This window comes from Herpailurus yagouaroundi, unplaced genomic scaffold (genome assembly GCF_014898765.1).
Source record: "Herpailurus yagouaroundi ecotype Mexico unplaced genomic scaffold, PumYag 100, whole genome shotgun sequence".
Classification (NCBI taxonomy): Eukaryota; Metazoa; Chordata; class Mammalia; order Carnivora; family Felidae; genus Herpailurus; species Herpailurus yagouaroundi.
In genome coordinates, this window is record NW_024412391.1 from 11,797,989 (window position 1) to 11,812,146 (window position 14,158).

General features: G+C 43.8%; 1 protein-coding gene across 4 annotated transcripts in view; it reads left to right on the forward strand.

The window, feature by feature from the left end:
- Positions 1-209: 209 nt before the first annotated feature.
- The window catches only part of LOC121028290 (solute carrier family 23 member 2-like), a 62,664-nt gene continuing 48,715 nt past the window's right edge, over positions 210-14,158 (forward strand). For 2 of the 4 annotated variants that reach the window (XM_040471886.1, XM_040471884.1), the window contains exons 1-3: positions 210-579; positions 2,933-3,079; positions 13,502-13,659. In XM_040471886.1, coding sequence (XP_040327820.1) covers positions 538-579; positions 2,933-3,079; positions 13,502-13,659 — 347 coding nt within the window. In that variant the 5' untranslated portion in view covers positions 210-537. The remainder of the gene's footprint in view (positions 580-2,932; positions 3,080-13,501; positions 13,660-14,158) is intronic. The other 2 variants (XM_040471885.1, XM_040471887.1) reach the window with 2 other exon arrangements.

The following is a 14,158-nucleotide window of genomic DNA, read 5'->3' on the forward strand; positions in this document are numbered from 1 at the left end:
TTTCTCCTGGATCCACAGTAATGCCCTTTGTTTTGTGATGATATCATCAGAGGCCAGGCTGGTTGAACTTATCTTTTCAAATGCTCTCCATTCCGGTTCAACTAGTCACCAAGAACCAATATTCAAAAACTGCAAAGCCGTTGTGTTCAGCCCAGAGCCTCACCCTCACCAACCCCCCCCCGCCCCCACCTCCTAGAATCAGACTTCCAGAAAATGTGGTCATGCTGCTCCCCGAGAGGCCGTGCCCAGTTTGTCTCCTGTAGTGCCATAGAGGATCATTAACTTCTCTGCACTTACTCAAACTTAATTATGAAACATTGGCTGCACTTGAATACACCTTGATCTCCTGTGGCGATTGGAGGTGGCAGGAGGGAAAGTCTGGAAGCCCCACCCTGCCCGGAGCCGGCCCAGGATCCCTGTCTTTCTCCCTCCCTTGCTATTTTGGCGAGCAGCGAGACGTTAATCTCTTCCAACTGGAGCAGCTTCACTCTGTTTTCATCCCGAGAGGAGGCCAAAAGGAGCCGACCCCAGGTTGCCATGACCTCTGCCATCACCAGCTGTGAGCCTTCGCAAGCCTTGGTGAGTGCCCCAAAAAGAGAGGGGGCAAGCTAAGGGGGAGGGGCAGAAAGGAAGAAGGAGGCCTGGAGGGGGTGTCCAGGGGGAGTCCCAGTGTCCTCAATCATTATGCCGCCTGCCCAGGACGGTGGCTCACGTCCTAGACCAGAGTTTAGATTACTAGACAGGTGTGCCGCTCCCAGCCTGGCCATTGTGCGGCAAAGATTCCTGCCTGAGGGCTAAACTCTGTGAATAAATTCGAAAGCCACGAGGAGGAGGTGGAGGAGGTTTTACCTTTATTCACGGGTTGGTCTCTGCTGGATCTAAATGTTTTTGTTTTTTAAGGTTTCTCAGTGTTACAATTTCTTTGGACAGAAGGACTTTCTCCAAAGCAAGGGAAAGAGAGAGGTCAGCAGAGAGAGAGAACTAATATTTACCAAACAACCGATACGCACCCCCGCCCCCCGCCCCCCGGCATTTAACGTGCTTTATTTCCTTCCTTCGGAGCCAATGATGCAGGCGCTTCTGTTCCCAGGTGAGGAACCCGAGGCCCAGAGAAGCAGAGAGAAGCCTCCGGAGGCTTCTCTGGCAGGGCCTCGAGCCCTGACCCCACCACCCTTCTGACCGATTTTTGACCACCTAAAAATAACAGGGTGAACCCAGTGGAGACGCTCTGACCTCGCCAGTGGCCACCACAGGCGGAGAGAGCCCCTCTGTGCCCCGCTAGGGCTGCAGCCCAGGGTGCCTGTGGGACGGGTGTCCCCCGTGAACCTCGGCTGGGCTCTGAGAGCTGCCAGACCCCTGCCCGCCGCTGCTCAGCCTTCTGGGGAAGAGGCCCTGGCCGTCTCTTCTGGAAAATCATGGGAGGCACCTGAGAGAACTCTCTTCATTTCTCTTCAGAGTTCTTTCTGCCCCTACGTCAGGCAAACAAAACAAACACCTTGGGAAAGAAACCGAAGACTCCCACATTTTGGCTTCCTGGAGGGTCTCTGGGGAGCGGCCGGTCTGGGCATGTACCCACCCCTCTCTTCAGTGGCCTGTCTTCCCTTCTTTATCAGCACCCATTTTTCTAGGATGTTTTTGGTTTCACATTGCAGGTTGCTCTGCTAGAAACTTCTAGGCATGTTAACAGGGAGAAGCTTGTGGCCCAGCTAGGGGAAGGCAGGGTGTACAGAAATGTTTCTAGAACTAGAGAGAAAATGGTACATTATGTAACAGAGAGGTGCAGCGCTCTGGGAGTTCCCGGGAGAAAAAAATCATATGGGTGGAGGAGGTCGGGAGACGTGGAGGGGAGGAGGCATGGAGCTCTTGCCATCAGGGAGTGGGTAGGAGAAGCAGGGGCTCAAGTTGGGGGCACAGGGTAAGCTAAGGCACTGATGCAGGATAACGGAGGCCACATTCGGAGACACCTGGACAACCCCATTGGTCGGAGCCGCGTAAATCGGGAGTGTTAGGAAACACACCGGGAGGGCCAGGTGGGGGAACGGAAGCTGTGGGGGGTATGAGTGGAGCCGGAGGGGCAAGGGATCCATCTGCCCCCCCACCCCACCCCCCCGGGGACTCCACCTCCCGCTCTTGCTGTCCCTGCACCGGAGTCCCGGCAGCTGCAGGAGGTGGCATTGCACTCTCTCACATTTGCACCTTCCGTCCGTTCATTGGGTCTATACTGAACACGAGCGCTGGCTGCTCTCGAAGCGGGGACGCCACAGAAGGGTAAGGCACAGTTGGTGCATTCTAGGAACTCACAGCCCAGCAGAAGGGATGGATCAGGTTAACTGACTATTATAGAAACAGGCTGAGATGAGAGCTTCGGCAGATGTAAACACAGCACCTATGAGGGCAGCGACACCATTCGGGGTCAGGATCCCCATTTCCCTGTCTGGGAGGGAAATCTGCCCATTTTCTGACCTTGGAGTTGAACCCCCACCTCTCCTCCACAAAGCTGCTTCTCTGCCGGGGCTTCAGGCAACGCGCCCACTCCCCTCGCGTGGTCCCAGACTTCACATGCAAGCCCTACTGAAGATGTATAATGTAGAAAATCACTGGTCTTTTGAGTCTGGACCTAGAAATCCCAAGCAGGCCCACCGTTATCGCTGTCCCAGTGCCTCCTGCAGGCCGTCCAGCTCTCCACTTGAAATCAGGAAGTCCACTGATTCCTCCTAAAATGCCCTGATGTGGGACACCTGGGTGGCTGGGGCAGTTAGGCATCCGACTCTTGATTTGGGCTCAGGTCATGATCTCATGGTTGTGAGATCGAGCCCCATGTCGGGCTCTGTGCTGACATGAAGCCTGCTTAAGATCCTCCCTCCCTCCCTCCTTCCCTATCTCTCTCTCGCTCTAAAAAAAATGCCTTTCTGTGCCCTTCTCATGTTCCCAGCAGAGAGAAGACAATGTGCTCAACTGTCACACTGAGGGCCCAAACAGGAAGAAGGGGGGGCAGTCCAGGAGCCCCAGCAGCAACAACCTGGTCTATAGCATCTTGGAGGTCCCACCATGGTATCTCTGCATCCTCATAGGAATCCAGGTAACGCCACCCAGCAGGCACTGCGTCCGAAGAGGCTCTGCCTCCAAAGCGACATCAGTACACGCCCCGGTCAAATCAGTCAAGATCCACAACTTCAGGCGCTGGTGTCCTTGTCTTCCACGCAGGTGACCTCCAGGGGAACCCAGAACTCCTCGGGTCTCTTTCTCTCAGGTGTTGGGGATGGGGGTGAGGAATTAGGGGAAGATTCTCCCTCGTGCTAAGCTGAGAGGTCCCATCAAGGACGCTGTGTCATTTTTCTCTTCAAGATACCAATTCCAGTTTATTTCATTTGCAACAGCTAAAAAATTTGATAACCAATGCTTGGCAAATTTGGGGAAACCGGTACTCTCAAACCCTTCCGTTGGAATATTATTTGATGCAGCCTTTCTGGATGACAATCCGGTATAGATGATATACCCTTTAACCCAGTCCTCAGTGCTGAAGAATTTCTCTGGATATATTGGCAGGACTTGCTAAGATAAATGCAAAGATGTTCTCGTAGCATTATTGGTAATAGTAACTTCACACCACACAACAAACAAATAAACAAAACCCTAGAAACAACGCCAAAATATCCTTCAAAAAGACTGGTTAACAAATTGTGACACATCTTAGCAAATGACTTTTTTACGCAGAGAAGAGAAAAGAGAAAGATATATATTTATCTTGCAGTTAGAGAATGTGCCCCAATATATAGTAAGTGAAAAAATCAAAGTAACACTGTATAGAGTGTTAGAGTGTGTGTGTGTGTGTGTGTGTGTGTGTGTGTGTGTGTGTGTTAAAAACAAAGAGGTGGAAAGACAGAAATAAGTATATGCAGTGACTTGGGGGTTTGAAGGACTCATAAGAAACTCATAAAGGGATTTAGCTTTGGGAAGAAGAGCTAGGAAAGGGGAGGTGGCTTTCCCCTGTCACCTTTTATTTTGTAGCTTTTTGTGACATGGATGTGTCTCTTTTAATTTTACAAACTGTTCAATGTGGAATATTAGAGATGGGTTACACTTCTTTACATATTTATGCTTTTCTACAAAATAAGAAAAGTAAATACCATACTGTTTTAAAAACATTATTATGAGCCAATGAAATAGATAATATAGATAATGTAGATCTATATTCCCTGACTCAGAAAACTGTAAGGAATTTAAGAAAGCCAAAGGCTGCCGTCCAGTTTCCCCAACACCATTCGTTGAAGAGACTGTCTTTTTCCCATTGGATGGTCTTTCCAGCTTTGTCAAAGATTAATTGATCATATAGTTGTGGGTCCATTTCTGGATTTTCTTTTTTTTTTTTTAATTTTTTTTTTCAACGTTTATTTATTTTTGGGACAGAGAGAAACAGAGCATGAATGGGGGAGGGGCAGAGAGAGAGGGAGACACAGAATCGGAAACAGGCTCCAGGCTCTGAGCCATCAGCCCAGAGCCCGACACGGGGCTCGAACTCACAGACCGTGAGATCGTGACCTGGCTGAAGTCGGACGCTTAACCGACTGCGCCACCCAGGCGCCCCCATTTCTGGATTTTCAATTCTGTTCTATTGATCTGTGTGTCTGTTTTTGTGCCATTACCATACTGTTTTGATCACTACAACTTTGCAACATAACATGAAGTCTGGAATTGTGATGCCTCCAGCTTTGCTTTGTTTTTTCAAAATTGCTTTGGTTATTTGGCGGGGGGGGGGGGGCGCGGCTTTTGTGGTTCCGTGCAAATTTTAGGATTGTTTGTTCTAGCTCTGTGAAAATGCGACTGCTATTTTGATGGGGATCTCGCTGAATGTTTAGATTGCTTTGGGTGGCATGGACATTTTAACAAATGCCTGTTCTTCCAGTCCATGAGCATGGAACGTCTTTCCATGTTTCCGTGTTTTATAGTTTCCAGGGTACAGGTCTTTCACCTCTTTGGTTAGATTTATTCCTAGGTATCTTACTACTTTGGGTGCAATTGTAAATGGGATTGTCTTCTTAATTTCTCTTTCTGCTCCTTCATTATTGGTGTATAGAAACGCAACAGATTTCTGTACATTGGTTTTGTATCCTGTGACTTCACTGAATTCATATATCAATTCTAGCAGTTTTTTGATGGAGTCTTTCAGATTTTCTTTATATAGTATCATGTCATCTGCAGATCGTGAAAGTTTTATCTCTTCCTTGCCAATTTGGATGCCTTTTATTTCTTTTTGCTGTGGGATTGCTGAGGCTAGGACTTCCAGTAGTATGTTGAATAAAACTGATGACAGTGGACATCCTTGTCTTGTTCCTGACCTTAGGGGGAGAGCTCTCCACTTTTTCTCCATTGAGGATGATGTTAGCTGTGGGTTTTTCTTATGTGGCCTTTGTTATGTTGAGATGTATATATTGCCTCCAAACCTACTTTGTTGAGGGTTTTTATCATGAATGGATGTTGTACTTTGTCAAATGCTTTTTCTGCATCTACTGAAATGATCATATAGTTCTCATCCTTTATTTTACTGATGCGATATATTGCATTGATTGATTTGAGAGTATTGAACCACACCATTGCAACCCAGGAATAAATCCCACTTTGAGCGTGCTGAATGATTTTTTAAATGCATTGTTGAATTTGGTTTCCTAGTATTTTATTGAAGATTTTTGCATCTATATTCATATTGGCCTGCAGTTCTCTTTTTTAGTGGTGTCTTTATCAGGTTTTGGTGTCAGGATAATGCTGGCCTCATAGAATGAATTTGGAGGTTTTCCTTCCTTTTCTAATTTTGGAAGAGTTAAAGAATAACAGCTATTAACTCCTCTTTTTATGTTTGATGGCATTTACCTGTGAAGCCATCTGGCCCTAGACTTGTTTGTTGGAAGTTTTTTGGTTACTAATTCAATCTCTTTTCTGGTTATCAGCCTGTTCAAATTTTCTATTTCTTCCCAGTTTCAGTTTTGGTATTTTATATGTTTCTAGGAATCTATCCATTTCTTCCAGGTTGTCCAATTTGTTGGCACATAGTTTTTCATAATATTCTGTTACAATTATTTGTATTTCTGTAATGTTGGCTGTTATTTCTCCTCTCTCATCTGTGATTTTATTTATTTGAGACCTTTCTCTTTTCTTTTTGATCAACCTGGCCTGAAGTTTATCAATTTTATTGATTTTTTTTTTCCAAAGAACCAGCTGCTGGTTTCGTTGATCTTTTCTATTGTTTTTTGTTTTTGTTTTTGTTTTTTAGTTTGTCATTTATTTCTGCTCTAATCTTTATTATTACCTTTTTTCTGCTGGTTTTAGGTTTTGTTTGTTGTTCTTTTTCTAGCTCCTTTAGGGGTTAGTTTAGGTTATCCATTTGAGATTTTTCTTGCTACTTAAGGCAGGCTTGTATTGCTATATACTTTCCTCTTAGAACCGTTTTTGCTGAATCCCAAAGGTTTTGGATTGTTGTTTTTATTTTCACTTGTTTCTTTTATTTCCTGGTTGTCCCATTCACTGTTTAGTAGCATGTTATTTAACTTCCATGTATTTGTGATCTTTCCAGATTTTTTCTTGTGGCTGACTTCTAGTTTCATAGCATTGTGATCAGAAAACATGAATAGTAAGACTTGGATCTTCTTGAATTTGAGGCTTGCTGTGTGGGCTGATGTCTGATCTATTCTGGAAAATGTTCTGTGTGCACTTGAAAAAATGTATATTCTGCTGTTTTAGGATGGAATGTTCTGAATATATCTGTTAAATCCATCTGTTCCAGCGTGTCATTGAAAGCCATTGTTTCCTTGTGGATTTTCGGTTTAGATGATCTGTTTATTGATATAAGTGGGGTGTAAAAGTCCCTTACTATTATTGTATAATTACTGATTAGTTCCTTTATATTTGCTATTAACTGTTTTTATTTATTTGGGAGTTTCTATGTTGGGTGCATAAATATTTACAATTGTTGCAACTCCTTGTTGGATTGTCCCCTTTATTATTATATAGTGTCCTTCTTTGTGTCTTGCTACAGTCTTTGTTTTAAAGTCGATTTTGTCTGAAATAAGTATTGATACTCTGAGCTTCTTTTGACATCCATTTGCATGATAGCTATTTCTCCATCCCCTCACTTTCAATCTGCAAGTGTCTTTAGGTCTAAAATGAGTCTCTTATAGGTAACATATAGATGGGTCTTGTTTTTTAATTCATTCTGTTGCCCTAGGCCTTTTGATTGAACTATTTAGTCCATTTGCATTCAAAGTAATTTTTTTTTAAATTTTATAATGTTTGTTTGTTTGTTTGTTTATATTTTTTTATTTTTTAATTTACATCCAAGTTAGTTAGTGTATAGTGCAATAATGATTTCAGTATAGATTCCAGTGATTCATCCCCTGTGTATAACACCCAGTGTTCATCCCAACAAGTGTCCTCCTTAATGCCCCGTACCCATTTAGCCCATCCCCCACTGACAACCCCTCCAGCAACCCTGTTTGTTCTCTATATTTAAGAGTCTCTTATGTTTTATCCCCTTCCCTGTTTTTGTATTATTTTTGCTTCCCTTCCCTTATGTTCATCTGTTTTGTATCTTAAATTCCACATATGAGTGAAGTCACATGCTATTTGTCTTTCTCTGCCTGACTAATTTGGCTTAGCATAATACCCTCTAGTTCCATCCACATGGTTGCAAATAACAAGATTGCATTCTTTTTGATTGCCAAGTAATACTCCATTAGCTATATATACCACATCTTCTTTATCCATTCATCTGTCGATGGACATTTGGGCTCTTTTCACATTTTCACTATTGTCGATAGTGCTGCTATAAACATTGGGGTGTATGTGCCCCTTCGAAACAGTGGCATGTATCCCTAGGATAAATACCTAGTAGTGCAATTGCTGGGTCCTAGGGTAGTTCTATTTTTAATTTTTTGAAGAACCTCCATACTGTTTTCCAGAGTGGCTGCACCAGTTTGCATTCCCACCAGCAGTGCCAAAGAAATCCTCTTTCTCTGCATCCTCGCCAACATCGGTTGTTGCCCGAGTTGTTCATGTTAGCCATTCTCACAGGTGTGAGGTGGTATCTCATTGTGGTTTTGATTTGTATTTCCCTGATGATGAATGATGTTGAGCATTTTTTCATGTGTCGGTTGGCCATCTGATGTCTTCTTTGGAGAAGTGTGTATTCATGTCTTTTGCCCATTTCTTCACTGGATTATTTATTTTTTAGGTGTTGAATTTCATAAGTTCTTTACAGATTTTGGATACTAACGCTTTATCTGATATGTCCTTTGCAAATATCTTCTCCCATTCTGTCAGTTGCCTTTTAGTTTTGCTGATTGTTTCCTTCGCTGTGCAGAAGCTTCAAAGTAATTATTGATACATATGTGTTTATTGACATTTTATCACTTGTTTTGTGGTTGTTTCTGAAAGTTTTCTCTGATCCTTTCTTGTCTTTCTCTCTGTCATCTTTTGCTGATTTTCTTTAGTGGTATATTTGGACTTATTTCTCTTTATTCTTTTCATGTTTATTAATGGCTTTTGATATATGGTTGCCATTAGGTTTGTAAATAACTTCTGCATATAGCAGTCTCTATTAAGTTGATAGTTAAGTTTGAACCCATTCTTTTCTCCTCTCCTCTCCCACATTTTAAGTGTATGTTATTATACTTTATATTTTTGTGGGTGGGGGTTCCTTAACTGATTTTTTACAGAAATATTCATTTTTACTGCTTTTGTGTTTCCTACCTTTATACTGTCACTTTAAAAAAAAATTTTTTTTAACGTTTATTTATTTTTGAGACAGAGAGAGACAGAGCATGAACGGGGGAGGGGCAGAGAGAGAGGGAGACACAGAATCGGAAACAGGCTCCAGGCTCCGAGCCATCAGCCCAGAGCCCGACGCGGGGCTCGAACTCACAGACCGCAAGATCGTGACCTGAGCTGAAGTCGGATGCTTAACGGACTGCGCCACCCAGGCGCCCCTATACTGTCACTTTGATCTCTCCTTTCCACTCAGAGAGTCTCCTTTAATATTTCTTGCAGGGCTGGTTTAGTGATTTACAAACTCCTTTAGTTTTTGTTTGTCCGGGAAACTTTTTATCTCTCCTTCTATTCTGAATGATAGCCTTGCTGGACAGAGTATTCTGGGCTTCAGATTTTTCCCATTCAGCACTTTAAATATATCATGCCACTTCCTTCTGGTTTGCAAAATTTCTGTTGAAAAATCTCCTGCTAGCCTTATGGGTTTTCCCTTGTAAGTTAATGACTTCTTTTGCTGCTTCGTCTTGCTGCTTTTAAGATATTTCCTTTATCACTATATTTTGCAAGTTTAATTACAATATGTCTTGGTGTGGGTCTGCTTTTGTTGATTTTGTTGGGAGTTCTCTGTGCCTCCTGGATCTGGATATCTGTTATTATGTTTGATGGAGTCACTGAGTTCCCTAAGTGTATTCTCATTTTGTGCAATTTTTTTTTTCTCTCTTTTGTTCAGCTTGATTACTTTCCATTACTTTCTTCTAGGTTACTAACTTGTTACTCTGCTTCTGCCATCCTGTTATTCATTCCATCAAGCGTGTTTTTCATTTGGTTTATCGAGCCCTTTATCTCTGCTGTGTTATTCCTTATCTCTGTGTTAAGGGTCTCACTCCTGTCTTCCACTCTTTTTTTGTTGTTGTTGTTAAGTCCGGTGAGTGTCTTTGTGATCATTGCTTTAAATTCTCTATCAGGCAGGTTATTTATATTTGCTTATATTTCCATTTCTTTAGGTCTCTGGCCATGGCCCTGTCCCGTTCTCTCATTTGGGGTAAATTTCTCTGTCTCCCCATTTTTCTGCCCTCTCTGTGTCTGTTTCTCTGTGTCAAGAAAGTCAGCTATGACTTGTGCTCTTCAAAGTAGTGACTTTACGAAGAGGAGGTCCTGGAGTGCCCTGCAGTGCAGTGTCCCTCTTCACCAGAACCTGGCACTTCAGGAAAGTATCCTGCATGTGCTGCTTACGCCCTGCTGTTGTATCTGAATCATCTTTCCTTTCAGTACAGTCGTCTGCACGGACTCTCTGCCTGTTGTGGGCGGTAGTTCCTCTATGTGGTGTTAGTGGGACCCAGGCAGGCCGGCTCCGAGGGGGCATACCTGCCAGGGAATTGGGGAACGGGGCAGTGGTGTTAGGAAAATTTGCATCGGGCCACTAGTCCTTTGCCAGATCCCCCAAAGCGCTGAGGTGGTTGTTGGCTGGGGGCTGCATGTCAGGGCGGCAAGGGGTGTGAGGCTGAGTTCTAGGCATGTGGGAATGGGGCGGGGGGGTGGGGGTGGTTTGGGGGGACCTGTGACTGGGTGGGGCAAACACCACTGGGCGGGGCTTTAACAAAATTTGTCCTGGGCCCCGAGCTGAGGCTACAAGTGTCTGTGCAGCCCACCTCTGGCAGGTGGCTCTGTGTTCATGCTGGGGGGAGGGGGAGGGGGAGGCAAATGGCACCTGCCAGCTCTCTCCTTTTCAAGGTCCCCCGGCACACTACAAAATCACTTTGAGCAGATCTGTCTCCTGTTTGCCCCAGAGGTTGTGTAAACTGCCATTTTTACCTTGCCTCTCCATGCAGGCTGCTGGCTCTTTAAGGGCAGTGACCCGACTATCACCTGCCTTTCCAGCTGGCCCAGTGCTGAGTCAGCTGACTTTTAAAGCTCCAGGCTCCAAGTCCCCCTGGTTTTACAAACTCACCGAATTCAGCCCCTCTGGCTTTTAAAGCCAAACGTTATAGGGATTAGTCTTCCCTGTGTGAGCTCCCTGGTGCGAGGGCCCATTTCTCTGCCCTGTATGTGTGCGCGGCTCTCTCCCTCCCGTGGGCAGCCTCCCTCCACCTTTCTGACCTTCCTAAACTTTCAGATGCAGCTTCTCCATATTTAGTCATGGAGTTTGTTCTGCCAGTCTTTGGATCGCTGTCCGGTTTATTGACTTGGATGTGGATGATACCTACTTGTAAGCGTGGGAGGGGGTGAGCTCCTCCTACTAAGCCATCTTCCCAAGTTCCAAGTCTCCTGCCCGTCTTTAAATCTGATGGTTTGGTTTTTGCTATTGAGCTCTCTGAGTTCCTTTCTTGGATGAGTTAACATTTTTTGGATGTTAACCCCCTTATCAGATAGATGGTTTGCAAACTGCAAGTATTTTCTCCTATTCTTCGGATGCCTTTTTATTTTGCTGATGGTTCCTTTTGCTGCGCAGAAGCTTTTTAGTCTGATGTAGTCCCACTTGTTTATTTTTGCTTCTGTTGTTTGAGCTTTTGTTGTCATGGCTAATAATCTTTGTCCAGACCGATGTTAAGGAGCTTTTCCATTGTGTTTTCTTCCAGGAGTTTTACAGTTTCAGGCCTTATATTTAAGTCCTTAATCCACTTTTGAGTTACTTTTTGTGAATGGTGCAAGACAGGAGTCCATTTTCATTCTTCTGTATGTGGTTATCCAGATTTCGCAATATCATTTATTGAAGAGACTATCCTTTCCCCTTGAGCCTTTTTGGCTTGCTTGTCAAATATTAGTTGACCATATATGCGTGGGGTTATTTCTGGGCTCTCAGTTCTGTTCTACTGGTTTGTCTACTTTTATAACAGTACCATACTGGGGCGCCTGGCTGGCTCAGTCAGTTAAGCGTCCGACTTCGGCTCAGGTCATGATCTCACAGTCTGTGAGTTCAAGCCCCGTGTCGGGCTCTGTTCTGACAGCTTGGAGCCTGGAGCCTGCTTCAGCTTCTGTGCCTCCCTCTCTCTCTGCCCCTCTCCTGTTCATGCTCTGTCTCTGTCTCAAAAATAAATAAACATTAAGAAAAAAATTATGACAGTACCATACTGATTTTTTGTGGGTTTTTTATTATTTTTTATTAAAAAAAATTTTTTTAACGTTTATTTATTTTTTTATTTTTTATTTATTTTTATTTTTTTTTTAACGTTTATTTATTTTTGAGACAGGGAGAGACAGAGCATGAACGGGAGAGGGTCAGAGAGAGAGAGGGAGACACAGAATCTGAAACAGACTCCAGGCTCTGAGCTGTCAGCACAGAGCCCAACGCAGGGCTTGAACTCACGAACCGCGAGATCATGACCTGAGCCAAAGTCAGACGCTTACCGACTGAGCCACCCAGGCGCCCCTGTGGGTTTTTTTTTTTTTTTTTAAATAACGTTCCTCCAGTTTTCAAAAACTGCCATAAAATTTAGCAAAGAGGCTGCTTATTTATGTCATTGAAAAATGAAAATCTGGTATGTTTTTGTTATTTCCTTTTTGTCTCACTTTTTAAACTAAGGAAAATATCAAAATATCAACCAGTTCTCAAGTACCATACTGTTTGATTACTATAGCTTTGTAATAAAAATTTGAAATGAGGGGGTTGCCTGAGTGGCTCAGTCGGTTGAGCGTCTGACTCTTGATATCAGCTCAGGTCATGATCTCACAGTTTGTAAGTTCGAGCCCCGTGTCTAGCTCCACACTGAGCATAGAGCCTGCTTGCGATTCTCTCTCTTCCTCTCCCCTGCTTTCTCTCTCTCTCTCTCAAAATAAAGAAACTAAAAAGAAAAAAAAAAAGTTTGAAATGAGGAATTCGGATGGCTCCAGCCTTGTTCTTCTTTTTAAGGATTACTTTGGCCGTTTGAAGTCTTTTGTTGTTCCACACAAATTATGACATTGTTTTTTCTATTTCTGTGAGGAATGTCATTAAAATTTTGATACAAATTTCATTGAATCGATACGTGGCTTTGGATAGTATGGAAATTTTAATAGCGTTAATTCTTCCTCCCTCCTGCTAATTTTCTGCTTAGTTTATTCTTCTTGTTCTAGTTCCTTGAGGTATAAAGTCGTTCGAGATTTTTCTTCTAGGTGTTTATCGCTATAAGCTCTTCAAACTGCTTTTGCCACATTGCATAAGTTTTGATATGTTGCGTTTCCATTTTTGTTTGTCTCAAGACATTTTTTGATTTCTTTTGATTTCTTCTTATTCCCGTTGGTTGTTCAGAAGGGTATTGCTTAATCTCCACAAATGTGTGAATTTTCCAGTTTTCCTCCTGTTTCATGCCATTCAGACCCATGGTATGATTTCATTCATGAAATTTGCTAAGACTTTTTGTGACTTAATATATGATCTATCTGGAGAATGTGTTCAGGGCTTCCTGCTCATTAGTCTTGCCCTCACCTTGTACCTTGTTTTAATTTATGAGCCTCTTGCCTTCTTCTTATTCTTAAGGCCACTTCCTTGGTTCCTGTTATGTCCTGCTATTTTGTGTCCCTGCCTTGGTTTCTCATGGAGGATATCGGTTCCCAGTGCCAGGGTTCTGCCCTTGAACCCCAGACCCTCTGGTTAGGTCCCTGTTAGTTGCTGTCTGGTCTTCCTACTTCCTACTGCTTCTCTGGATCTCTGCCTGTCACTCATGGTCCGGCTTGAGTAGCGCTCTTTCCTCTGGCGGAAGAATGAATGAGGGTGGGATCAGGTAACCCGTGGCATCTGCTTAACCGTCCACTCTCTCTGCTCCGCCCACAGCACTTCCTCACGGCCCTGGGGGGGCTCGTGTCAGTGCCACTCATCCTGGCCAAGGACCTGTGTCTGCAGCATGACCCCCTGACTCAGAGCTACCTCATTAGCACAATTTTCTTCGTCTCTGGCTTCTGCACTCTCCTGCAAGTGTTTTTTGGAGTCAGGTAGGTAAAACTCTTTTCCCGGGATTCTGACTTTTACCTGCTGGGGTATCAGCAAGATTTGCTTGGCTTACAGCTGCAGAGGTGTTTAGGTGGACACGATGGAGGGAACATGGGACTGGGAATCAGAGCCTGGGTTCAGGTCCTGGCTCCAACACTTACTTTCCATATTAGCCAGGATTCTTGATGAAAGTTCCGTAAGTCCAGATTGGCTTAGGCAAAAAATTGTTCTTTATCGGTGTATAAGGTCAAGGGAAGAGAAAGGCAAGGTTACACCATGCATCAGGAGCACATTGAACCAGGGGCTCAAGTGCCACTGGGACTTTTTCTTCTCCTCTTGTCTCTACAAAGGCCTGCCCCTGGTATTTGCGAGATGCAGGGCAAGGATACAAATGGAGCCCCACACGCTGCATGTCTAAAACCAAACTTACAAACTCTTAAATAAGATATGTTCTGGTCATTCTACCTGGAAGGCCAGGTTTGAATTTAAAATTTTTTCACT